General features: G+C 47.3%; 1 protein-coding gene across 1 annotated transcript in view; it reads right to left on the reverse strand.

The window, feature by feature from the left end:
• Window positions 1-25,329, reverse strand: part of LOC131293184 (uncharacterized) — a 113,909-nt gene continuing 88,580 nt past the window's right edge. The window contains exons 7-11 of the mRNA XM_058321264.1: window positions 22,287-22,337; window positions 8,860-9,398; window positions 2,739-2,922; window positions 1,893-2,640; window positions 1-1,819 (exon numbers count right to left, since the gene is read on the reverse strand). Of these exons, the coding sequence (XP_058177247.1) occupies window positions 124-1,819; window positions 1,893-2,640; window positions 2,739-2,922; window positions 8,860-9,398; window positions 22,287-22,337 (3,218 nt within the window). The 3' untranslated portion in view covers window positions 1-123. The remainder of the gene's footprint in view (window positions 1,820-1,892; window positions 2,641-2,738; window positions 2,923-8,859; window positions 9,399-22,286; window positions 22,338-25,329) is intronic.

Below are 25,329 nucleotides of genomic sequence, written 5' to 3' on the forward strand. Positions count from 1 at the left end.
TCTCTCGCGTCATGCCGAGGGTTTGGCCCCAGCCCCGGGTCGCCACTATCACTTTCCATCCTTAAAAACAATGCGACTGATCCGTTCTCCGGCTGGCCGCGATTAGAAACTGTCGTCGTCTTGTCATACGATCGATTCCGAGCCCGGATCGCCATCCTCGGACCAGCTGACCTCCATCGGCGTGCCGACGCTGTCCCCGTTGAGGCTGGCGACGATCTTCTTCATCAGTGCGTCCTCGAGTGAGATGTTCGAGTGCCGTCGTCGATGCTGGTGATGGTGATGATGATGGTGGTTGTTCGGTTGCTGTCCCTGGGACGAGTCACCACCACCGGCGGCATCTTCGATCGTGTCGTCTTCGTTCATGCGGTCGCTGCTTCGCTTTCCTCCACCGTGCAGCGGACTGTTGCCATGGCTGGCGGTGCTGCTGCTCGCTCTGCTCGCCGACGAGAGACTTCCCTCGGAGATGCAGGACGACGCGGAGGAGGAGGCGGACGACGATGAGGACGCTTCGTCGTCCGAGTTGGAACCGGACACGAGCGCCTCACCGGCCGCTTCCATCAGCAGCGATCCGGCGAGGTTTGCGTTCGCTTTGCGCGTAAACTCACGCCGTTTGTCGCGTGCCGTCAGTCCACCGACGCCGACTCCGCTGCCCCCGCTGCCATTAGCACCGACGACCTTCGTCGAAGAGGAACCACCGGTAAGGGCGGTCGTGTCGCAGGTGATCAGGCCCCGGTTTTCCTTGCTCTTCTTGAAGTTTGGCGTTTTATCACGATGGAACACTTCGACGGGTGGGTTCGCAATGTCCTCACCACCGTTCAGCTTCGGCCGCCGAGCGAACGGACTTTCCGGCTCGCTGAGAAACTCCGTCTCCTCTAGAAAAAGATCCTTCGCCCGATGGGGCTGGTGCTGCTGCTGCTGATCGAAGCTGATCGGTTTGGCCGAAGAGCTCCCGGCGGTCAGCAGTTCGATGTCTTCGCTCAAAAATCGCTTGTGAGCATACGGGGAACTGCTGTACAGGGGCTGTTCCTTCCACGAACCGGCCATCTCGCCGATACGCATCGGTTTGGTCATTCCGGACGGACCACCCACTGCCGACACCGGGCACGGTGACGCCGACGCACCCGAGTTCGATCGGACAATCTTCTTTGGTGGTTCCGCCGCCTTAATGCTGACCGATTTGGAGCGCAATCGATGGTTCCCGGAGCCCTGCTGCGGTGGCTTAATCGGCGACATGTCACTCGAGTGTTGCTTCAGAATCGATGCGGCCGAAGTCGACTGCTGGATACCGCCGCCACCACCACCCGTCGTCATGCCGTTGATCGTCTGGTTCAGGCCACACTTGGGTCGCTTCGGCGTGGCATTGTCGAACGTGGCATTGGAACGGAACGAGCCCGCCCGCCGCACCATCCGCGAGGCGGATACCTCCGGCGGTTCGTCGTCGATCTCGAGCACCCACGACACCGAGTCGCTCTTCTCCACCATGCCCTTGATGACGGGCGAGGTCGGTGGGGAGATGTCGTCCATGTCGAAGAACCGTTCCGAGCAGCTCGATCGCGACTGATTATGGCTCAGCTGGTGCGAATGGTGGTGGTGCGAGTGCACCGGTGTGTGCGGCTCGATGCTCGACTTGGACGCGGTCATCATGTAGCTCGAGTTCTCGTGGTAGCTCTTCGAAAGTTCCGCGTACGCGATGGTAAACTTCTCCGAGTTCTGCTTCAAGCGCCACTGCAGCTCCTCGTTGTGCAGCGAGAGCCGGCTTTTGATTTTGCTTTCCTGACTCAGGTTGTCCTGTAGCTGTTTCAGCCTTTGCTGTAGCTCTCTGGAAAGGAAAGAAGAAAGAAATCATTAGCCACGAAGTTCATAAAGAGTTCTCGGTGCTCGCACGAACTTACTTCTCCTCTTCGGTTTTGGTCTTCAGCTGCACCTGCAGATCCTCGATCCGTGACTCCAGGGCGGAGATCTTTACCAGCGCACCGGGCAGCTCCTTCGCGTCCCGCTCGTACTCCTGCGTTTGCTTGCGCAGTTCGGAAATTTCGCGCTGCTTCAGATCCAGCACGCACCGCAAGCTGTCCACCTCGTCCTGCAGCAACTGCAGATGGTTGATGTTGCCGGACGATCGGTTCAGCTGCAGCGGGTTGCCGGACGTGTTCGCGGCGCACCGTTCGCCTCCGTTCTGCTGCGCCGACGGTGCCGGCGGTTCCAGCAGGCTGCTACGGTTCTGCCGCAGCACCACGCACTCGTCCTTGGTGATCGTGAGTTTCTCCTCGAGCTCGCGCTCCTTCTGCTCCGTTTCCCGTCGCATCCGATCGAGGTCCCGGTTGAGGCCGCCGATCTGCTCGGTGAGGTCACGTTCGCGCATGGCAGCGGCCTGCAGCCGCTCGCTGTAGGCCAGCTCGCTCGAGTGCACCTTGTCCCGGAGCTCGTTCTCGGTGCAGCTGAGCGCGTTGATTCGCTGCAGCAGGTCCAGCTCGCGGGCCCGGGAGTGTTCGAGCTGTTTCGCCTGCTCGGCTAGCTTCGCTTCGTAGCAATCGATGCGCGACTGCAGGTCGCGACTGGCGTACTCCTTCTCGCTGAGCTGCGCCTCGAGCGTTGCAATCCGATCGTCAGCATTGCGCTGCTGTTCACTCAAGCAGGTTTCCACTGGAAAGAATTGGGTGGAACGAAATCAACAATTAGCACCTAGTATAAAAGTAAAAACCGAAAGGGGCAATCGGGAAGTTCGTGTCCCTTGGACTTACCTCTACTCAGCTCACACCGGTGCAGCTGCTGTAGCTCTGTTTCACGTTCGGTCGTCTCGAGAAGCTGCTGCTTCAGCGTCTGACTGTTGGTGCGCTCTTCGTCGAGCATGGACTTGGTTTCCAGCAGATCGCTGGTGGTCTTCTGGTGTGCCATCTTGATTGTGGGACAGGAGAAGGCGTCCAACTGTGTGGAGAAAATAAAACAACAAGCTAACATTAGTTGTATATTCCAATAAACCATGGTTAAACTTTGACAATCGCACCAGAAAGAAATGGAACCTTCGAAACATGATGGAAGGCACACACAAACTTCCTCCACGTTCAACTCCCAACTGGCAAAAAGGGGTGCGACACAATGAGACGATCGGTTCAGAAGCTGCAACTGAACACCCCGTAACAAACGGTTCGGTCTCGTGAAGCCGTTCCGCTCGATCGAGCGAGTCTTATTACACGTTGATCATGCTCGTGACTAATGATCTCCACACAAAACCACCACCATCACCACCTTCAAACGGCAGTGTGTGATCGAGTTGTAGGAAGCAAGTCGCCAGAGGGATCGGATAAAACCCTGTCCGATCGCTTTTCTTCCTCGATCCAGCACCGTCTTACTTCGGCTGGAAAAATCCGTTAGCGATAGGAAACACCAAAAGTTGCAGGTGGTGATCCGGTCCCTCTACCTGCCGAAAGGGGATTATCCAAAATCCGGAGGAAAATTTCCAACACCCTTCGATAAGCGTATGATTTCGATTATGCTAATCCCAAAGAACCCAGAGGATCGTTTGCTGGTTTTTTGGACCTTTCGTCTTCAGGTAACTGCCGTTCGACATGGAGACATAGAGGAGAAAAAACTGTAAGGAACAACCTTCAGCAATAAATTGGCAATTTGTTTCGCCGTTCAACTGAAAAACAGAACATCTGCTAACGGTCGAGGAGAACAAAATTTGGCAAGAGTGTCGGTAGTAGCAACTTCATGATCACTTTCGAGAACAGATATTTCAGAACTTGTATAAACCAGCACTGCTTCACAAAACCAATTACCAAAGTCACGAAACTTACCACTATTAAATCGTACTCGATCATTTTAAAACAAGTGTCACTACAAACAAGAGCTCAAAATTGAACAACACAACCACAAAACCAACACCTTTCTGCACGGATGAACTATCCTATGGCTAACTTAATTAATCGCGATGTAATTATTTCACAGACACATTTCACAAAGTATTCGTTTCGTTAACCTCACGAGAACTTGGTTAATACGTTTTCCGATCGATGTCGCGCCGGGACGACGGAGCTAAGCGAAGATCACATTAGTGTCCGCTCCCGATGGCGGCCTGCGGGGAACTGATGCTGAGAAACGAGACTGGCGAAGGACATAGCAAGCTCCCTGAACGCTGACCTCATGCTGAGCGAACGACCATTGCTCCCGGAAGGCAACATTTTCCCTTTCGACCTGACCTACTACCTGCCCCGGGAATGCGAAACGTACCAGGGATGCAACCTTTCCCTTTCTTTCCTACCCCGACGCAGGTTCCCACAGGTGAGGTTAGGTGTCGTATGCAAAGCAGCCACCACCAGACAAGGTAGACACAAGCTGGGGGAAAGGTAGGTGTCGTCCTGTGTGCCAGACAGGTACGATTAAGGATACTGCTATGTATTGTTAAAAAACAATAGCCCTGGCGGGCTGCTTCGTACCTTCCGGCCAGGTCGATCCGGACGGGCCGTTACCGATAGCCTCTTTCTCCTCCGGAGATGGAACAGGATACAGCACACGGCGACAAGCAACACGCCAACGGTGAACGCTGGCCCTTCGTGCAGCAAGTCGCTGGAATTCGCCATCTCATCGAAGCCGTTATCATGCGAACCACAAGAATGCACTACTGCCGCATGGTCCACGTCCACAACATAACTGCCGGTGACAAACACGACGCGCTTTGCGACGGACAGCGCGGGTCCCGAAAATCCTCTTCCCGATAAGATAACCCGATCCGAAACCAGTTCGACGATAATGGATGCACGAGAAACGAAAGCTATAACTACGGCCTAGCGGAGGGTTAAATCTTTTCGATAAATTTGTAGACCACACCTTTATGTGAAACGTGAATGCACTTTCCAGGCCGAAAGCTAATCCTTCCTATCACAACATCCGATCTGTCACCCCGATCGTGGTGGCGTGATAGTCAAGTTTGCAAGTGACTGTTCAAAACGCACACCGCAGCCGTCAGTTGGCAAAGCGAAAACACGTGCTCGAAATAGAAAGTCGTGGCCAAATGGAGTTTAAAAATATAAACGTTTTTCACATTAGCGAGGGACCTCGAGGGAGAAGAATTTAGAATAGTTAGGTTACAGGTTTTTCCAAAATTCCCCAACTACAAAACCCGTCCCAAGCCAAAAGGGTTTTGCTAATGTGGTTTTACAACCTTCCACTCTTTATACAAAACCAAAGGGATAACCTGATCTTCAGGGAAACTATATCGACATTTATGGTCAACCCGGCAGAACCCTTTTCTCCCGAACCCCCTTTTGCTTTGATTTTACGAACATATTGTGAACGAATTGTAATTGTTGCTCTTAAGATACTGGAGGGTGTACAATTATTCCATAAAGCGAACCAATTCTAGCATTGATCCAAAACAATTATTTACTCCAGTGGCAGACACGGAATCGACCTCATTAGACGAAGTGGTTTCAACAGAAAAAGAAATGTTCCCTTGAAACTTAAAATAAAATTTGAAATAAATTACATCCCACACAGGTAGTGTGTCTATTTATATCCTAAAAACATTTGTTGATTAAAATTGTACTTTACAGAAAACTTAAATATCACAACAAATCTATTTGATTTTAAAGGAAACTGCCGAGTTTCCTTTTTGAAATTTGTGCATATTAACAACGTACTTTCCAGACCTTTTTAACAACCATTGCTAAGCTCTATCGGTTACGATACGGTTTCCCCAATGTCCTGAACGTTTCGATGCCTCAAATTACGATCAGATTTGTTCCACATGTCAGGATCATCCGCTCTTAGGGTAGCATAATCCGCCCTCGAATAGGAATATCCCACAATTCGCGCTATTGTTGCGATCACACGAGGACCGCATGGTTTCTTTTGTTTGGGGATCGAAGCGATCGGAAAATAAGGAGAAAATCCACTTAAACGGGCCGTCACACAAACAGACACTCGCGTGAAGTACCGCAAGGATGGGCCCGCCATTGTTCGGCACGAAAAATCTCGGTCCGATCGAGCCCTACTTCAGTGGAAGAATGTGTCCATAATGATGCCCCTTCAAATGAGGCTTCAGGTTCGATTTCGGACGATTTTGGAATTTTCGTTCCAATATTCCAATCACCACAGACACACGGATGGGCGTACAGATGGCAAAAATTTGCATCCAGAAGGAAGATTTACATTTTAGCAATTTTCTCTCAACTGAAACGGAAAGCGTTCCATGGACGACCCGATTATACCTGGAACGGATATAACGCAACGAACTGGTGTCTCCCTTCGAAGCCCGACCGAAAACTCAGTGGAAATCGGGGTTCCACCCATTCGATTTAATTTACATTTTTAATAACCCCAACCTTCCCGCCCATCTGAACCGACCATTTCCGAGGCGAGGACGAGACTGTTCGGCACCAGGCTTCCCCCGGGTTCCCACATTCACCTGTGAATTATTGATTTTATTATGGGTTCACCCTCACGCTCATTTGCATACGGATGTGCTCGGCAAAGGACGGCATTGCACTTGCAGTTAAATACGGTCTCCATACACTACCGTGAGAGGGTGGCAACTAGAAGGATCTACGGAAAGGTGATGAAGATCCTCCCTGTCATCTTTTCGGTTACAGCTTCCATCGTCACTTTTCGATGGAAGCTGATGAGAATTTACATTTTATCACACCGAAGCAATGTTATCACATCCCGTTTCGGAATACACTTGAGGCCGATGGCTTCCAACTACTTCGAACGTTGGGTTTTCCCCCCGTCACCTTAAGGGATGTGAAAATGCATTTATTTTAAACACACTGCAATGGTTGCAAGGGCGATGGTTTTGTTATTTTAATTTTTAGAGCAAACAATTACCGTCCGGTGAATGGAAAGAAGAAGTGAAAGGATGGTAGCGGTGGGTCGGGCGGATGATAAAACTTCAGCTATTCAGTGAATATTTATAAGATAGGTGCAATCAGTGCTCGGAATTTCCCGGGCGCGCAACGATGCACCGACGGCGTTCATTGAGACATCGCGTGGGAGCTTTCCGCATTTCCCACGGTGCGCAAGTCCTTGATGAGAAGGACATTATGGTGGTGTAAAGCGAAAATAAAGTTGATTACTCTTCCTTGAGGTTGGTGTACTCTTCAGGTGTGGTTCAATTTTGCCATGGTATGCTGTTTCTGATGTGCTTTCTTCATCTCATTATGTTAGTATATTCAATTAGTTCTTCTTTCTGCAATGACTGCTTATCATATAGCAAAAACGTGCTTCTTATCAAGTATGACAACCATGTGAGCATAATTTTATCTAACTTTAAATAGACCAATTTATCTGTGATTTTCTTCAAAACATCTCACATTTTCTAACTCTCCGATAATAGCCTAGTTTCTCTACTCCGCTCATCCTTACATTCTTTGGTCACGTTTAAAAGACTTTTCCACCCGAACCACCTGTTGTGACCAGTCGCTCGCGCACCCGTCGTTTTCCCTTTTGTTCCCTTTTGCCGGTCGGTTATGTCATAAACTCCCCGGCATCGGTTCTTTTATGAGCGCTTCGTTCGGACGCTGTTTAGTAAAATAAAATATTTAAGCAAAGGCCCGCCTTCTTATCGCACCTTTCTACCGGGCGGTACCGGCTCGAAGGGTAGAATTTTTCATCGTTATATAGGCTTCTTGTACACCACCAAGCTTTCTACAGTTTCCTTTATCAAAGGTGTTACCTAAATCGGTAATTAGGAAAATAGTTCAATGTGGAGGGGAATTTGTTAACAACCCTCGGTATATTCAAGCATGGACGAGCGAGCTTGTCTCATTTCTTATTTCCAGGGTATAGTGTCATCTACGATGAGCAATCCCCGAGGTATGAGTCAAGCCGAGGCTGCGAGATGAATCAACCACTATTAGGTTTCATAATCGAAGGCTTGCTGGACACAACTTTCATCCCATTTAAAACCATGCTGCGTTGTTTGCAGACTACCGAGTTGCTCCGTGACCGATCCGGCCGTTCTGTTTGTACCCGCCGGTATCGTCGCATAACTGGAGCATAAATCATCGGATTCGTACCCCGTAGCCTTCTCTCCGACCGCTCGACCATGGCTCGATTCGCGGCGATGCGTTGGCACATACGGAAGCCAAAACAAACAAACGGATTTCGCAGCACCACATGTCGCGGGTTCGCGATAGGGTTTTTGGTAGGTAAAGGCTACAATAACAACAACGAGCCAACGGTCGTGTATCCTGCGGATACCGAATCGAATCACGATGCGGTCGGTCGTCAACTAGAGCACGACGACGGTTGCCCGCACAACCGGAGGTGTCGTCACAGGAAGTTTATTGACCAACTCCCCGTGGTGGCGATCGACAAATCCGACGCTCTTCACAGTACGTTTGGCATATTCTGGAGTATAGAAGAAAACATCAAACAATACACGACAATGGAGAAGAGGTGAGGAGTTGCGGTTGTGGTAAAGAATTGTTTGAAAGTCTCATATAAGGTGGTTCTTTTTCTTTAGAAGGTTGTAAATAAATAGTCATAAGCATAAATCTGGATCTCGTCGTGATTTTGTCAACGCAACTCAACTTGAGTTGTGCCTTATGAATTTTTTGGCGAGATTCATTCATATGAAGATCAGTTTAGATGGATTCATGATTCTTTTGGGGTTCGAATCTTTAAACATTTATGAATCTTTCCAAATCTTAATGAACCTCTCATGGATCGCTCATGAATCTCCACGATTTTTTCATTGGCGTGGATCATGTGACCAAAAAAATAAAGGGATCTCTCTACCCATTTTTTACTCATTTTTTTCATCAGTTGGTCAGTCTTTTGGATTCATGAATCTCTCATCAAAATAAAATCTCTGAAACGCAAAGAATCATTCAGTTTCATGGATCTGAATCGGATACTTACATTAAAAACTAGGTATTGTACTAAAACGCCAAGCGCCTCCACGCCCTTCTGGGCATGGTTGAGCAAGCTGATGTCGACCAGTTCCGGCCCGGGAGCGGCCATGGCTTTCTCTCCGCCACCCGCGCGCCCCTTGGCATGATCCCGGGGTAGATGATGTTGATCACAGTTCGATTCCGCCTGCTTTGGCGCCGGTTCTTCCGGGGCGCGCCCACCAGCGCCGGACGCATCGCAAATCAGCAGCGGCGAGCCGGTGGTCTTGTCCAGGATGATGGTTCCATTGCGCTGGATCGCCTTCACAGTGGTCGCCGACGTCGTCGTCGTCGACGGGACCACGCCATTGCTTCCGGCGTGCTGATGCTGCTGCTGCTGATGGGAGTACGGATGATGGTGGTTCGCCGTGGCCGATGTTGGCGAGCTGACGGCGGAGGAGCGCAGCAAGGACTTGGACGAGGGTTTCGGCGACGCGTTGGTGGCCGACGGGGGCGCTCCGACCACACTGGATTTAGAGTTTTGCGTCACGCCAGCGAGACGGTTATGATCTGGAAGGAAAAAAAACCGAAAGAACAACACGGTATGGTTAGCGTAGCCATTTTCCAGGGTTACAAACATTAAAAGTCAATGTTTATGGTCGCAATAAAATGTATTAAAGAATCATTAAAACATCAGCGACCACGTTGTTCTTGGCCATGGTAAAGAACACCTTGTGGAGAAGGCATCCGAGCTATTATTTCATTCTAATGAGCCACGTGGTGGAGAAAAGAAAACATTTCCGGTTGTTTTCCCAACTTGAAAGACTCCAAACCAAAACCAGCACAACCAGGCGGCGTATATGAGCGGTCAGTTAATTTTTATCACCTCGTGGAAAAACGGGGGTAACTAACAGCCGTATTGTTTTCCTCCGTAAGAAGAACCACGGGGAGGTTTAACAGAAAGAAAATAACCCATTAATACCACATCGAACCCCCCTCGATCTCGGCCAATATGTTCATTCAACTTTTTCCGGCCGGATGGTTTTTATTCGGTGGAAAAATGAAGGTTTCACCGGCAGCAAACATACGCGCGCGCGCGTTTTGCTGCCTTGGGGCACGAACTAGGATAAGGTTCGCGATTTAGCACCGAACCGATATTTACCGAACGGGGGCCCTACATCTTGCATGGGGTCCGTTGTAATGCATAAACATGCCGGCGTAATATGTCTGGCTTTACATGATTTAAGGGGGTGCGCGAATGGATTATGAATTGGAAAATGGACCAAGCGCAGTGGAACGCAGGGTTTTCGGTTGCGGTGTTAACACGGTGGAAAAGCGTATGCACACACAGGAAAGTGGAACGCACTGGGCTTTAGTTTTCTGCTTTATTTTTGCATCGGTGCAAAGGGAACGACGCTTGAAATGATCACGAAAATCGCTTCCTCCTCGACGATAGATCCGTCCCAAGGCCGTGCAAGACACGCGGTTCAATGCACGTCTTGATCGAGCTACCCCATTAGCGATCGGGTAAACTTTTCGATTTCTAAGTAACTGACGATGAAAAACGAAACCCACCAGCGAACAGGGAAGGGAGAACCAAGTGCTAAATGATTTATAATTTATGCTCCAAGCTCGAATGCTTCCGTCGTCGCTCGCAGAAGGAAACGCTTCCTTCCTGCCCGAAGACGAGCGAAACGGGGGGCTAATGTTTGATTAGAGTGGTGTGAACGCGAAAAACAAAAAGGTTGATGATAGTGTATGCGTTATCTCATATTAGTTTCGCACCAAGTGCGATAAAAAAACAAACTAACCTTTTGTTGTTTAAATAGCAAATTTCTCAATATAGCTTTACGACGTGCTAGAATAAGCGAAAAGCGTTCATAAATTATTCACCAAACAGTTCGGGCAAGCCAGCGGAACGGGAAGCGTAATCGTGGTACAGGAACGGACACGCAAGAATAAACGATGTCCAAAGACAGTTGCGCATTCACGCAAAGCAGCTTCAATCGATCGGCCAACTGTTGGCCAAATAAACGCCAATGTAAATGAGCATAGCGATTATTAATTCATGCTGCAGTGCGTGCGGTCACATCCGCGTCTACGCTCAACCTACCCCCCTAGAGCGCCCTACCATTATTGGAAGCGGACACAAACATACTGATTTATAGTTTCTAGTTTATTTTTTGCTGTTGCCACCACTGGTAACTACTTATTACAATAATGTACAGTGACTTCGGTTGGCACACATATGGTTTTATGATTCCCCTATGCGCCACCCATGCTAATGACAGTAATCGTGGAGCCGACGATCGACTTGAGCTTCCACTTGACCTAAACACTGGTGAAGAAGCCCATTCATGCCTGGAACCCGGACGGAGGGCGTAGAGAGTCGTGACCGCATTCGATGTGACCGCTCTCCGCAATCGGTGCCGTCTTGATTAAACGTGACGATTGAAGATGGATCCCTCGAAAGTGGAGGCGTACACTTGCGAAGACGATACACGTCGATCAAAACGAACATTCCGACCGTCGGACGTTCTTTTCACCGTCCGAGACATTCCAGACTTTAATAAGATCCGCACATCAAACCGCATTTTTGCTCTATTGAGTGGAATGAGCGAAAAGAACCGTTCTTGATGAGCGGTAGCCATTTGCAATTGGAGACAATCTAAAGTAGTGTAAACAGTTCTCAGTGGAGTGTCTTCACTATCTTCTCGGAACCTTCCAAGTTGAAAGGAGGTCAAAAGGGTTAGCATAAGATATACGAGCTTCGTGATAATCGGATAAAATAGACATGGGTTAACAGAGTGACACCGTTTTGATACTTTCCGCCGTAAATTAAAACAGACACGATAGGTTGAAATCTACCAGACCTCTTTTATTCGTGCCTGTCCGTCGCGATCTAATCGCGTGCCGGCCCGTCGCTTGACCTACACGACTCCAACAAGTCTCCTTGGGAAGTCATTGACGCCTCGGTTAGTTGGTACCTACAATAGTTTAACTTTTGCTTCTAAGTACTTTGGTGGGCAGATGAATTCGGTCTACACCACACAATATACCAGTGAAATGAAGTGAAACAAATGGCATTTATTATCAAGAGGACACGCAGCTCGCGAGACCAAAACAACCACCGAACAATTGAGGTAATTTGTCCATTCAATTATCTGTCATGGATTCAACAGCCACGCGGTTGAGGTCTCCTCCCTCGTCTCACCCATTACCGGCCGTGATTTGGTCGTTATTCATCAAAACTCCACTCCAGGTCCACGTTGGTCCCATACGAGACGTTGGAGAAATGACCCGAGACGGGTTCGGATGAGACAAGATCCTTGTTAGCACCATTTGATGCCCTCTTAACCTCATTTTTTCCTCACTTCGGCATTTGCATGCAGGCCTTTTGAGGTACGGAGAAGTGATGAGGTTGACTATTTTACACCCACGAGCACCAATTCGGAGTCCACAGGCCACTTGGAAAAGGGTACCACATGCAGCCCAGGGGAAACATATTGCGCTATGGGCGTTCCATGAGCTTCGCTTGACCAGCGCTTCACTGCGGGGTAATTTTGGCCGTATGTTGGTAGCAAGTATGGTTGTTTAACTACGACGCTTCGTGATCATCATGACACGCATGATTGGCCTCTGCCTGGTTGAGGATGGCGTCATCACGAAACATAAATGTTTGCTCATATGCTCCGGTTCGGTTCGGGCTTTCTCTTTGAGTTTGTAGTTGTTGGTTGGAAAAAAACAAGTCGGTCCGACGCTTTAATTACTCACTGGCGAGTTTCGTTTCACGTGCAAAATGTTGGGAAATGGAAAACACTAAAAGAAACCACTTGAAACAGATAATTTTCTCCTGAATTGAACTAATCAATTAAATCCAATCGGAAACCGATCTATTTGAACTAAAGCCAGTTTGTCAGTCCATTTAAGAGTGCAAATGGATTCATTTGTGATACCTCACAAAGGCCACGGCGGTTAGGAGCGGGCAAACTGCCAACGGAAAATCGGGAACAATATTCAAATGTCTATTTTGGCAAACTCGGTGGCCACGACAAACCGCCAACCGGGCGCTCCCATGAGATAAGTCCCATCCAAAGATGACCGCGGGAATATAACACGCGGGATGTAATAAATTGACTCCACCGCCGGCGGCCGATGACGTCAATCTGCACCACGACGATAGCCCGTCCCGGTAATGAAGCGAAGGTTGATCTGGCGTGGGGGAAAAAAAACGAGAGTGTGCATTCCCTCGTGCGGCCAACTCGGCGCTGATGAGCTTCAGTGTGGATCAACTTTGTTTTTCCTCCAATGATTTTTCCTTCTCCGTGAGAAGGGCAATATTTGAAACAAAATAACGAGAAGAGGTAAAAAAAAACGGAGCGACTTCGAGAAAGTTGTTTACGCAAGAAAGCGTTTTATTTTTTGTTTTACTGCGGTAAGTTGAAATATATTTTTATCTCACACGGTGGAAAAATTAACATCCGGTAGATTGGCTCGGAAGAGCTCGTTTGATCGTGCCGGCGATATGATACGGTGACTCTTTGGAGGCCGATGGGCGTATTTAATTTTCAGTTCAATTATTAAAGTCATTTGAGAAGCGATGTCCCTTATGAATCTTTAGGCGAAATTCATTCCTATGAATCTTACACCTTAGATTCATTCAAGTTGATTCATGAATCTTTTGGGATTCGAATCTTTAAACGTTGACGAATCTTTCGAAACCTGAATGAGTCTTCATGAATCATTCATTGATCTTTCAAGATTCTTTCATTGCATCATGAGACCAAAAAAATGTGATCTCTCAACCCATTATTTGGTCTTACGTTTTCTGCTCTTTTAAAATTAGTAAATATTCAGAATTCATGAATCTTTCATTAAAAGATTCATAAATCTATACAGCGATGCAAGGAATCATTCAAATTCATGAATTTGGATCGGAATTAAACAACTCTACATTTGAGGAGAGTGTTTTTCTCTCCCATATCGATTTGTTTAGTATTATTCTTAAACGAGTATTTTATGAAGCGTGTTAGTTTTACCCAACTTCGAAAAGAGATAAGTCTAAACCACAAGTTTGTATTTTTAATACTAACATTTTGTCCTGCACCTTCAGCTTGATGTTGTTAGTTCCGTAACACGAGACATTCATGCTAAGTACCGGGACTAATAGAGAGATATAACATCGTCCGGGGGAAGTATTTGGTTCCATCACGACGTCCTATCCAGAGCGGTCCCTAGGAGCTCCAGCTTCAACCTTGTCGTGCATACTTTGTGAACGCCCGTTCCCAGCCATGTGCACTCCCATGTTTTGACCCAGCACCTCAATCAATCACTCGCGTGGCTTCCTACTTAAGCCACCCGCCCGCTCCGGGCCCAAACCGGTGGGCCACCGTGAAGAAAACTATATCAGGAAGTCGCGACAACGCTGACGGCAATTAGTTTCGGTTACGCCGAGAAACCGAAAGTTTAGCCATCGCTCAAACGCAACGCATTCGGAAGGGTGGCCTAACGGCGGCGTCCGGCTTCACGGGCCGACACAACATGCCGACGACATCGTCGACTATCATGTCACTTCGCGCCGTCAGTTCCTGGCACTGAGGAGTCCGCACTGAAACAATGACTTGACTTGAGTAGCTGCCACCGTTGCGTCCCCCCTCTTGTCCCAAGAGGCCGCACCGCACGGGTGTATTAATTGTCTTCCGTTTTGTGTAAGTAGCTGCCTTTCCAATTGGACTAAACTTTCCGGCTACAGAGCACCATCCGTCGTGTCACTCGGCCTGCTGAAACCAATCACCACCACCTAACCTGATACGTCCATCCGCGTTCACTAACGACGTAAGGCCTGCCTGCCATCAGTACTCTCGGTCCTAAAATGGTACTTTTAGTAATTACCTTTCCCATCCACTCCAGGAGTGCGCTTGGAAATATTCATTTTTAGATACATCGAGTAGTTCAGGGATGTCAAACATGACGCAGGTGTGTATTTTTCTCGTATTTTTGGGAACAACAAGACATTTCAAAAAGTGGATGAAAAATCAAAAAATATTTGCAGAACAATTTTTATACTCCTTTATATAAGATTCATATTAAACCAAATCGTGACTTCAGACCTACAAAAGGTTCGCCACCGCTGGAATTAAATGTGTAGTAAACGCATATCGACTTGGAAAGTGTCACATTTCACTTAACAAAAAAAAACGAAAAAACACAACGATTTAAATTCCTCCCATTGAAACAGTCCATTGTGTTTCCTTTCCATCAAACGCCATTACCACGCACCGTTCGGTGTCTTACGTGCTCCGGGCCCGTGGGGGTTTTCCCCAGGGCTAAAAAAACACTTTCCTTCAAAACGAAACAAAACGGACGTTGATCTCCGAAAAAGGCAATTACTTCGACGATTGCACTGATTGAAATGCATATCGGTGGTCTGGTGCAGCGTGGCAGGTAAAGGGTGATGGAGGTAAGGTGCTGTCCCGAGGCCCCGGATGTATCCGTAACCGGGAAGCCGGGTAGACAATTTCTTGACAGCAGAACAGGAAGTGGCCTGTTGTTTCGGGGCGATGATTATGATGATGAAGTGGTAAGGTGATCCGGAGTTCTGGAATCTTCGCGGATGGAAACACTGAGTGAGGAGAGCGTAAGAAAACAGAACGGAATCGGGATACGAAAACATTGTCCGAATAACAAGACAAAAAAAAGTGAATGAGTGCAAGTTCGTTACGAGATGTTTTTCTAACGCAAGGTGCAGCTCGTCGCAAGGAACCTCCGACGAACACCGAGGCAGGGGTTTGTTACCCGAGGCGCCGTTTTTCGAAGCGCCAATATGTTTTCGACCATTTCGCCGCACTTGGCTCGCCGATGGTTCGAGCGAGCATTAAACAAAACCGTTGGAGCCGAGGGTCCAAAAATAACATCCTCCCCGGCGACGGCCGGTGGAAGTCGGGGGCGTCGACGGGCGGACGATATGTTTCGTAGATTTTTTCGTGTTTCGTGTCCCGCAGTCGCAATCGAATTTTATTACCAGACCAACGATGTCCGACTGCAATGTGCATCAAGAGCGGACGTTGCATCGCAACACACTGCACCGAAGAATGCATTCCTTTGCCGGCGACATTCCTCCCAGTTCCGGACTCGTACTCTTCCGCTCGTCGCCTAGATCTTCCCACCCACCGGCCAGAGGAATGTAAGCCAGAACACGGTGGGATTTGATTGCGACACAAATGTTCTGCCAACGAAGGTGGACCATAAAACTTCCGCCCAAACAACGGAGATCAATCCAAATCAACTCAAAGTGCGTTTGCTCAATCCCGTGCGGCGCTTTCACCATTTCCCACACCGAGACTTTACGTGGTTTTAACTGTTCCCGCCCGTCGGTTTGTTGGTGTTGATTGGGATTAGGTTTTCTTCTAACTTCTCCTACATTTAATTGATGATCTCAAGCCTCCGCGAAAGTATTTCAATTTTTACATCCACAAAACCCTACAAACCGGCCTGCGAGTATCGATTTGAGAAGCATTTCATGCCGGTTGCGAACCGCACAAACGGAACTGAAACCCGGGTTGTGTGTGTTTTTCTTCTTGCAGTTACCATGTTTTAGTTTCGCTTAACTTCAGCTCACTCTACCGTATCTAACACAAGCAGCGTTCGGATTGTATGATTGGTTTTAATTAAATTTTTCAAAGCAGCACAACTTCACGTGGAAATAGAAAAACGTACCCTGTAGCCTTTACCGTTACTTCGTTTGTGTTTGAAGTTTTTTTGAGCTCGATTTTCAATTCCGATTTATTTGATCTTCGCAAGGGGAGGGTTCCTGTGCGTTTCAGGATTTCATTTGATCACGAGATAGCTACCAGTTTTTTTTTTCTCCGTCCTGTTCCCGTTCGCGGCGTATCACCAAATCGAGAAGCGAGCAAGACCATCTTCGGCCGTTTATCGTGCGGAGGCAAACAATCGATTCGATGGAGAGTGAAAATCGCCGTGTTAGTTCCATTCAATCACTTTCTATGGACTTGAGATGATTTCTTTTGACTTTTTCAACCTTTGGTTTATGCGTTAAATGGTCTGAGTACAGTGAACACCGTTCAAATAAGGTATGCTTACTTTCGATATCGTTTCAACAACCGTCTGATATCTTGCATACCAAATTAGTAAACAGATGAAGCAGCAGAAGATTATTTATTGATTTGTTCCCAATAACATAATTTATACCAAAGAGTACCACTCTTAACTACTCTTGAGAAATGATAAAGTGCAATATCAAAGCAAAATATCAAACCTATAAAAACTCAGTTTCACGTAAAAACCATCAACAGTCGGCAGATCAGATCGATTTCGCATGCCACGCACGTAATGGCATTAGCAACATTATACAACACCCATCACAAACGCTTCTTATATTCTTTCCACCACGATCTAGCGGCCTGTTTCGGTCGGCTTTAGCTCCATCCACAATGCTCCTAAATCACAAAAAACGACCATCAACAATCGGTCAAGCGCTGCTTCAGACCACTATCATCGCCATCAACAGCCCCGCGACTTACAAGAAGTCAAGCCAGAAGAAGGCAAGTCAAGAAGTCGTCAGTCGGACCTGTCAGTGCGAACGCACTTGGACCAAAACGTACCAACTCGACTCGACTCGAGGCTGTCGATCGTGCTCTTATTTATGTGTGCCACTGGACTAGCGCTGAAAGCATAAATAAGACGGCCACAAATCCACTCCACAAGGTCCAACGCGAATTCTGCCCCAATTGAGCGACCACCCTCGACATCCGTATCATGCCTCTGAATATGTGTGTGTGTGTTTCGCGATAAATTAGCGCAAATGCGATAATCCACTTGCAAGTTCCGCCAATGCTGACCTCGTCGAAGCTCGCCGCTCGGGTCCGGCTGGGTGAGTAGAGTGATATTAATTAATTCAACTAGCTTAGTTTTTTTCTGTTCCTCTTAGTACCCGCATCTCCTCTTGATAGCGGTTGCCTTCAAGTGGCGTCCGCTGTATCTCGTCTTCTGCTCGTGGAAGACACCACGGTGGCGTGTTGCGGTTGCTCTTTTCTCTTTTCGCAAACACCAGACACGGGCTGTTCCAAGGCATCGAAAGTAGGTATGCAAAAATATTCACACCGCCCGGAATAATTCAAATGAGCACTCGAATTTTCAAGTGTTATTGCACTACGTCATTGCAGACATTGACGTACATAACGCGAGGAAACAGTAAGACATGCTTCATTCCACCATGTTTGTCTTAAATTTTCCTACGATTGCTTTGTTGGAGGATAATGGCGAAACGATGGAATATGAAAATTTCTGACAGGATGAGCTGAAGACAAAACGGAAGGCGAATGCTTTATTTAACATCCCTAACAACTCAATCTGTACAACAAATGTCAGATGAGTCTTGCCATAAGAGAGATCGAGAATCGAGTGGACTTTTCACATCACGTGATTCACACTACGATCGCGTTTGTATGATCGATGGCACGAATGTAGTCAAAGAGCGTTGCTTTGTCTTGTAGATCTGGTTTGTGTAACTCATGGGGAAAAGCGTCGTCACTCTCGAGACACGCGTGTAACCTATTAGAAAGGTTGAAATTATAACCTCCAGTACACGATATGAAAAAATCATCTCGTTCACTTTCACGAGAACCCTGTTTTATATTTATTTCTTAAAACAAAAACTAAAACCCCCTTCTAATTCCCCATAGATCATTTTCCATCTGGCTATGGTGTTTGTCATAAAATTAAATCGCACAAGCGCACTTGACGGACGTGCCGACAACTGGCTCGTGGGCCGAGACGGAGGGAAAACACATCAGGTCGCAAGCAAGCGGGATGAAAAATCTCATGAAAATTCTCACCATTTTTCATCATCAAGAGAAGGCGGGCGATCACGAAACGACCTTGTTGTTCGCGATCAAATGCGCAGTTTGTGTGTGTAGTTTTCTCCGTAATTTACACGAAAACGCAAAAGAAAAACCACTTATAAAAGATCATAAAAAATATGAAAATTTGTATATGTTTTATGCCAGCAAACTTTTGAATGCACTAAACGAATAATATGAATATCCTATAAATCTACAGTCGTTACAACTTGAAGGCATTTTGAGTGCATCGAGGTATAGAAATGTTACTATCTAGGCCAAGAGTCGTAAAACAACTATTAAAAGCAAACACAACCTTTGGACACGTCCCTTGGGAGGGACATCAACATCTGAGGAGGTTCCGAAACAGAGATTAACCATAGAAGCTAGCGAAGTCTCTTGCATCACGCCTCAGTTTGGAAGGCGTTGATGACGACATCACAATGCACCTGATACCCGTAGGATGACTTAGTTGAGACACCATTTTTATGGAGTGAGACTAAACTAAATCCCAGCATTCAACAGTAGCTCAACGCTCTCCAAACTGCTCTCCAGCAGCTAATAAATTCGGTTTGCACTTGCGTCGCAGTATTAGAGGAAAGGGGTACCGGTTTAACCAGAGTGAAGTGAAGACCTAGCCCACCAAATGAATGTTGACAGACGCTGCAAGTACCGTTTAAAGTGTAAACAACACGGCCCGCTACTACACCGATCTGTCAACCGATGTCAAGTTCACGCACTCGCACCGAACACTAGGCGACACGGCACCAGGCGCCACCATGTACGAGCGGAGCCACGCGCGTTCTATATCTCAGGAGTAAGACGGTCTCAGAAGGTCGCGGTCTGTCACTCGGTTTGTCCGATCGCAATTGACGCTAGCGAAATACTGCGATTTACTCACAGGCGATATTCGTACCAAAGATCAACAGAGCCCTTTCTCATCAACGGATGTACTAGATGAAACTCTCCCTCTCTCTCTCTTTCTCTCCCGGCAGATTCATCTCACTTGATCACGTCAATTAAAATGGGTCTTCTTTCCCTTTGCCGATGACGATGTTCGCAAAACGAAACCAGCAGAAATGGATTCACGAGGCAGAGGTTATGATCATCAGCTGCGCCAAGTGAGTCATACCTTGAGGGAGGGATGATGCTGTACGCACCCAACATCATCGGGAGCAGTGTATGCCACAGTGGTTCCTCACAGCAGCTTCGTTCGATACGGGTTTGTTTTGGGGAACGATTCTCGTGCCACGTAAACACGGTTGGTTCAGAATATAAATAAACGCTGACGCTTCCGTTGGATGAAGCCGAACGGAGCGAGGTAAAAGCATCCTCGGGAGAAGAGAGACGGGGGTGTCCATTAAATTAACACAAGTCGCAACCGCCAATCGAAACGACAGGCGAGAATGGCAATTAAAATGATACAATATTCCGTTGCCGTATATTTTATGGCAGAAATAAAGCCCTTATAATGATTACATTCGAGAGGCTTGAAGTAATACGTGAAGTAAAACTAATTAAAAATGGGTAAAAAGGATACAATGTAACATAAACAATGAAAACCGACTTGTAAACAAAGAAAATACAATACAAATTATCAAAACTGAACCACACGGTACACAAAAAAGATCAAACGATAAATAAATGGAATTGAACTTGGAAAATGGGATCTTCTTTCAAACCAGCTCGTATGCCCGCTCTTCGTTACATAAATAAATCGTCCCAACACATGCTCTGCCCCAATCTCACCAGAAACATGTCCGAGCAGCCGTTCGTCATTCCCATGTGATTTTACATTTAGCTTCTTCCTTTCCCTTTCCCAGAGCACGCTTTTCCATCCGTTCGCCAAGGCCAAACACATCACTACAACACCACGAAAAACTAACCTCCAGCGCCCCGAGGGACCACTTGTTGTCACGCTGCCTCCACCCGAGTGCCGTGCCGGCCGGAATTGGATCGAATTCTCGTGTAAATGGACCGGAACCAGTGTGTGACGCACGCCGGCAAACGGGTGCGATATTCGATCGCGAGCCCCCAACTTTCCCAACCGAAAATGTGCTTTCCATATGCACCGTTCGAAAAGGTTCGGGGCTGAATTTGTTTGTCTCCCGTAGCGCCCTTTGATCTTACTTTTCACGTGAAAATATTCGAGCGTAAGTTAGCAACTATCTTTTCCCCCTTTTTCCATCGTGACGAAAGCCGCCACGCATCGCGCGGGGGCGTAAATCAAATTGTTTGAAAATGAAATGGAAAATCATATTTCGTAAATATGGCAAACCGTAGGATGCGGAGACGGGGGAGGGGGAAATGGTTTCAGTTCACCGGCAACCGAACCAAAGTGGAACGGATTCGGTTCGATCCGGAAGGAGGTGTCCATCAAAAAGCGGGTCGGTAAGAAAATAAAATCTCCGTTTGTCTCCGGGAAAACTTTGCCGCAAGAGAAAACATATTTCATCGATCAAAGGAAATTGTGTTCATTCCTGTGCACACTGTGGGTTGATATAGTTTTCGAGAAAAATTTCCATCTCTTTCCTACGATCAAAGGGTGTCTTGGATGCGGTTTAATGCTTCATTTATGTGCGGCTATGTTCATTTAAATACCACACACTCCATGCTCGAACGCAAGCAGACATGTTTTCTTGGGCAGATTCCCTCAGAAGATGCCACCAGCTGGGACGCATCTTCACGATCAGCATCAGTGTACAGCACACGCAGTACCCGGTACTCGGTACTTATTAAACCAAAATCGACATTCGGATGGCCAGCGATCGTTGGCGTCAGCCCAACGCCGGAGGCCCGACGGGTCGCTTCCGATTGTCGCTTGGGCAACACCGAACGCACAGACACAGACATTTCGCTCGATTCGATTAGCATCCGAGCTGGCTGCGGACGCTACGGCAATGACGGCATTCCGATTCCCGACATACCCGACCCGTAGACCCCGGGCACCCCGGACGGCCCGCCAACAGGGCGACCACGAGAATTGTGCCATACGGGTCCGCTTTACTGCGCAGACGCTCCTAACCGATGCTGGCGATGCCATTTTGCATTGATGGCTGTTTTTTGTCGGTTGTTGTTGCTACTGCTTCCACTTTTCTAATTTTTTTTACCAACGGAAACAGATGATTGTACGTGCAGCAGAATGCAACTCAGTAATTTGTGAGGCGCCACCAAGGGCGACAGATGAAATGGAAGGGAGTATGCGGAGTATGGTTGTGTTCGATAGAAAAATGCTTTCTTGAAGAAGATAGTTAAACCGCATGAGTAGAAGGAAAAGAAGATTTTTCTTCTATTCTATAATATTCTATTAACACGTTGAATGCCAAGCGTTTTTAGCACACTTTTTTAGTACAATCTTTTTTGATAAAATGTCTTTATAATAATCATTAAACCGACTATTTCCGAAGCCTAAGCCAAGCCTTAGCTTTCCAAAGAATGAGTTTTTAATATTCCTATAGTTTTTATGTTTCATTTTGATCTGTTTATGGGGCAAAACATTTTTAGAACTAATGACAGCTGGCTATCAAAAGTGTTAGCCATGGCAATCCACGTGTTAATTATTCAAAAATGAAGTCTCTAAAGATGACTAAATACACAATACCTCCATTGGCGTTGTTTTCCTTGTCTTTGAGAATATGAGCCGCTAGCTTACCTGCAAAAAAACCAAAATTAAACGATTAAAAATCAGTTTGTTAGGAATAAAAGCAAATCAGACCAATTTGCAAACATGCAAGTTTGGGGAGGCGAAAAAAAAGTGTTACAACTAATTTTCCCAACCATTTCCGCTACGAAATGGAAGTAGTACCATTTAATTATCCGCCCTACTTTGGCATCGTTTTCCAACCACATTTTGCCAACCAACCACAAGCCTAAACCTTCCGGGGGCCCATTTAGGGCAATCGACCCAAATGAGAAGAAGTCGAACATGAGAAGCAGAAAAAAGAAAGGCAGCCTCAACGAAACACAAGCGTTTCGATCCATTGGCCGTCGATTCTGCAATGGTCTCGGACTCTGCTTTTCCCCCAAAAAAAGGGGTCCAAATGCTTCGCCTTTTTTTCCATGCTATTGGTTGTGACGTGTTCCACCCGCAAAGTGGATCGTGTTTGGCGATCGTGGCAAGAATTTTCTGCTTCAATCCCATGGGAATGCATGAGAAGACGGAAAACAAGTCCTCACGAAAGCTAAGCCAATCAATTAAACTTTACGCAATGAGAAGCATCATTGAGTGCATCACGTCGTTTGGAGGGCTTTTTTTTGGTTGACCTGTTTGTGCACATAACGAACTTCAAGCATAATTAACATCAAACACCCGCAGAGTTACATACTCCCGCTGGCATACCCTTTCACCGAATGTTATCATCCCAAAACAATCCGAAAGCCAAATAAAAGAAATGCAACCACCATCTTCCTCGAAGATCGAGCCAAATGAAACTGAAAATTTACACTATCGGCGCAAAAAACAGGGATCCGATCCGCTGGGGGATGGATTTTCCCCACCACCCCCACTGCCCTCGATACGTACTTTTCGCGAGATTTCGTTTCGCTTTTTTCCACGGAATGAGATAGATTAATGAGTTCATTATGGTGACGCGACTGGCTGGCGTTGGGTCTTTGGCGTTGGGCACGCGATGTTTGCCTCCTTTCCGTGGCTCGATCGCAATCTTTTGCTCGCTACGTGCGTGTGGTTTGCGGGTTTTTTCGCTTCTTTTCTTCCCCCTCTGATGCCAGCGTTGGGGAGTTTGTTGCAATTATGCTATAACACGCCGGATTCGCACGAACATCGTGTGTTTGGAGGAGGAGATGAACAAAGATGACGTTCGCTGCACCGATGACGCGCCGCTGCGTGCCCTTTTCCACAGATCACACACAAATTAAAAACGCAGACCAACCGACACGTAAGAGAGTGAGAACTTTGGACGAGGGAACACGGCACCGAAAAAAAAGGTTGGGAAAAAATAACGAGCAAACTAGCACACGGAACTGTCAAAACTGGATCACCGCAATGAGGGAAAAGTTTTCCGAACTCGTCGAACGAATTGAACACTCCGTTCCCTTTCCGTGCGGCGCAGAATGCACTCGATTCGATGCACTTGATTCAATTATTTTCTTCGCTCCGCTCAGCTGCGATGACGGAGGAAGCTGGACATCACGTGAACTAGGGCTTTGCCAGGAGGAAAAATCCTGTTCCACCGTCGCTTCTGTCCTCAGAAATCAGCTTTGGACACAAACTGCACAGCATCGAACTACCGAGCGGTGGAAAACCGACGCCAGGATAATCACACAATCGCGAGAAAGGACGACGGTGAGGCAAAATGTGACAGAAAACTACATCCGCAACGGTGTCGGATGGATTAGTGTCCTGCCGTACGCTCTTGTTGCACGTCCTACACCATGCGCCACTGTGTGCGTGCCACTCTGTGTGTGTGTGAGTGTGTATCTGAGACCGTGACGAACACCCGGTTTCCACGGACGAAACAACGGTTGTGTTCCAGCTCCTTGGAAAATGGAACGAGGTAAATCAAGCCTCCCTTCCAAACACCCACAAACGTTCACACACACACACACACACACACACACACAGTCGAAAGGACCGCACCACACGTGAATCCCTTTCCCTTTTCGGAGCAGCAGGAAAACCCCCCGCCAGGAGCGCAAAGGCCCTATTTTTGACAACAAGAACCCTTCACTTTGGGCTTGACGCGGTGTGGAAACTCTCTGTGGGTAAAAGTGAGTGGAACGGCCGGTGAAAATGGTGTTCGGAAAAGGCGTGCGCGCGCACCGAACACCGTGCGGACGGCGAAAGGGATTGTGTCGCGGAAAACGACCCGCAGGAGGGGGGAAAACTCTGCTGCAATCGTGCTTCTTTTCTCCGCGTGTTGTTCGTTCTCCGCGTGCGATGTGGAAAATCGTGCCCCTTCCCGGCGACGGTGACGATGACTCATCGCGGCAGGGTTGTCCTTTCCGTTTCGAGTTTTCACCAGGTTCTCCATCTTTCTCTCTCAGTGTTTTGTTTCGACTTTACTCCCGGTCGAAATTCCGCTCTCGCGGGAGCACGGGTTTGTTTTTGACAGTTTTCCAAAATAAATTCGAGCGGAGAAAATAGTCGAGCAGCATGGGAATGAAATAAAATGCGCTCTTAGGAAAAGCTGCTCGATAAAACAAAAAAGAAATAAAACTGGGTAAAGATTGGACGAGGAAAATGATGGAAAGATGGTTGGAGAAATGTTTTCGCCTTCTCCGTCCCGAAGGCCGTTTCTAACGGCGACATGGAAAATGACAACTTGCCGCACCACAGGGTGCCTGTTAGGTTTCCAAGAAGAAATAATTAAACTTGGAGATAAGCATGAATTTATTTATATTCGTATCAGTAGCGCTCATGCTCCAGACAGACATAGAAATTGATTAAAGATTTTTATTGGTACGTAAGCGTAATATTCTAAAAATTCAATCAAACGTTTAAAATCACTTTCCACTTTTGCTACAAATAAACGATGCCTTCCCAAATGTATCGAAATGCCAAAACAATTCCCATGATCCTCTCCAACAATGGTAACACCCTCAAAATAATTATTTACAGCTACATCGGTGTTCTCCAAAGCACTTTTGAAATTCAACTCGAACGATGGCAATCTTTTAGCCACTTA

The sequence above is a fragment of the Anopheles ziemanni genome, chromosome 2, assembly GCF_943734765.1.
Source record: "Anopheles ziemanni chromosome 2, idAnoZiCoDA_A2_x.2, whole genome shotgun sequence".
Taxonomy (NCBI): domain Eukaryota; kingdom Metazoa; phylum Arthropoda; class Insecta; order Diptera; family Culicidae; genus Anopheles; species Anopheles ziemanni.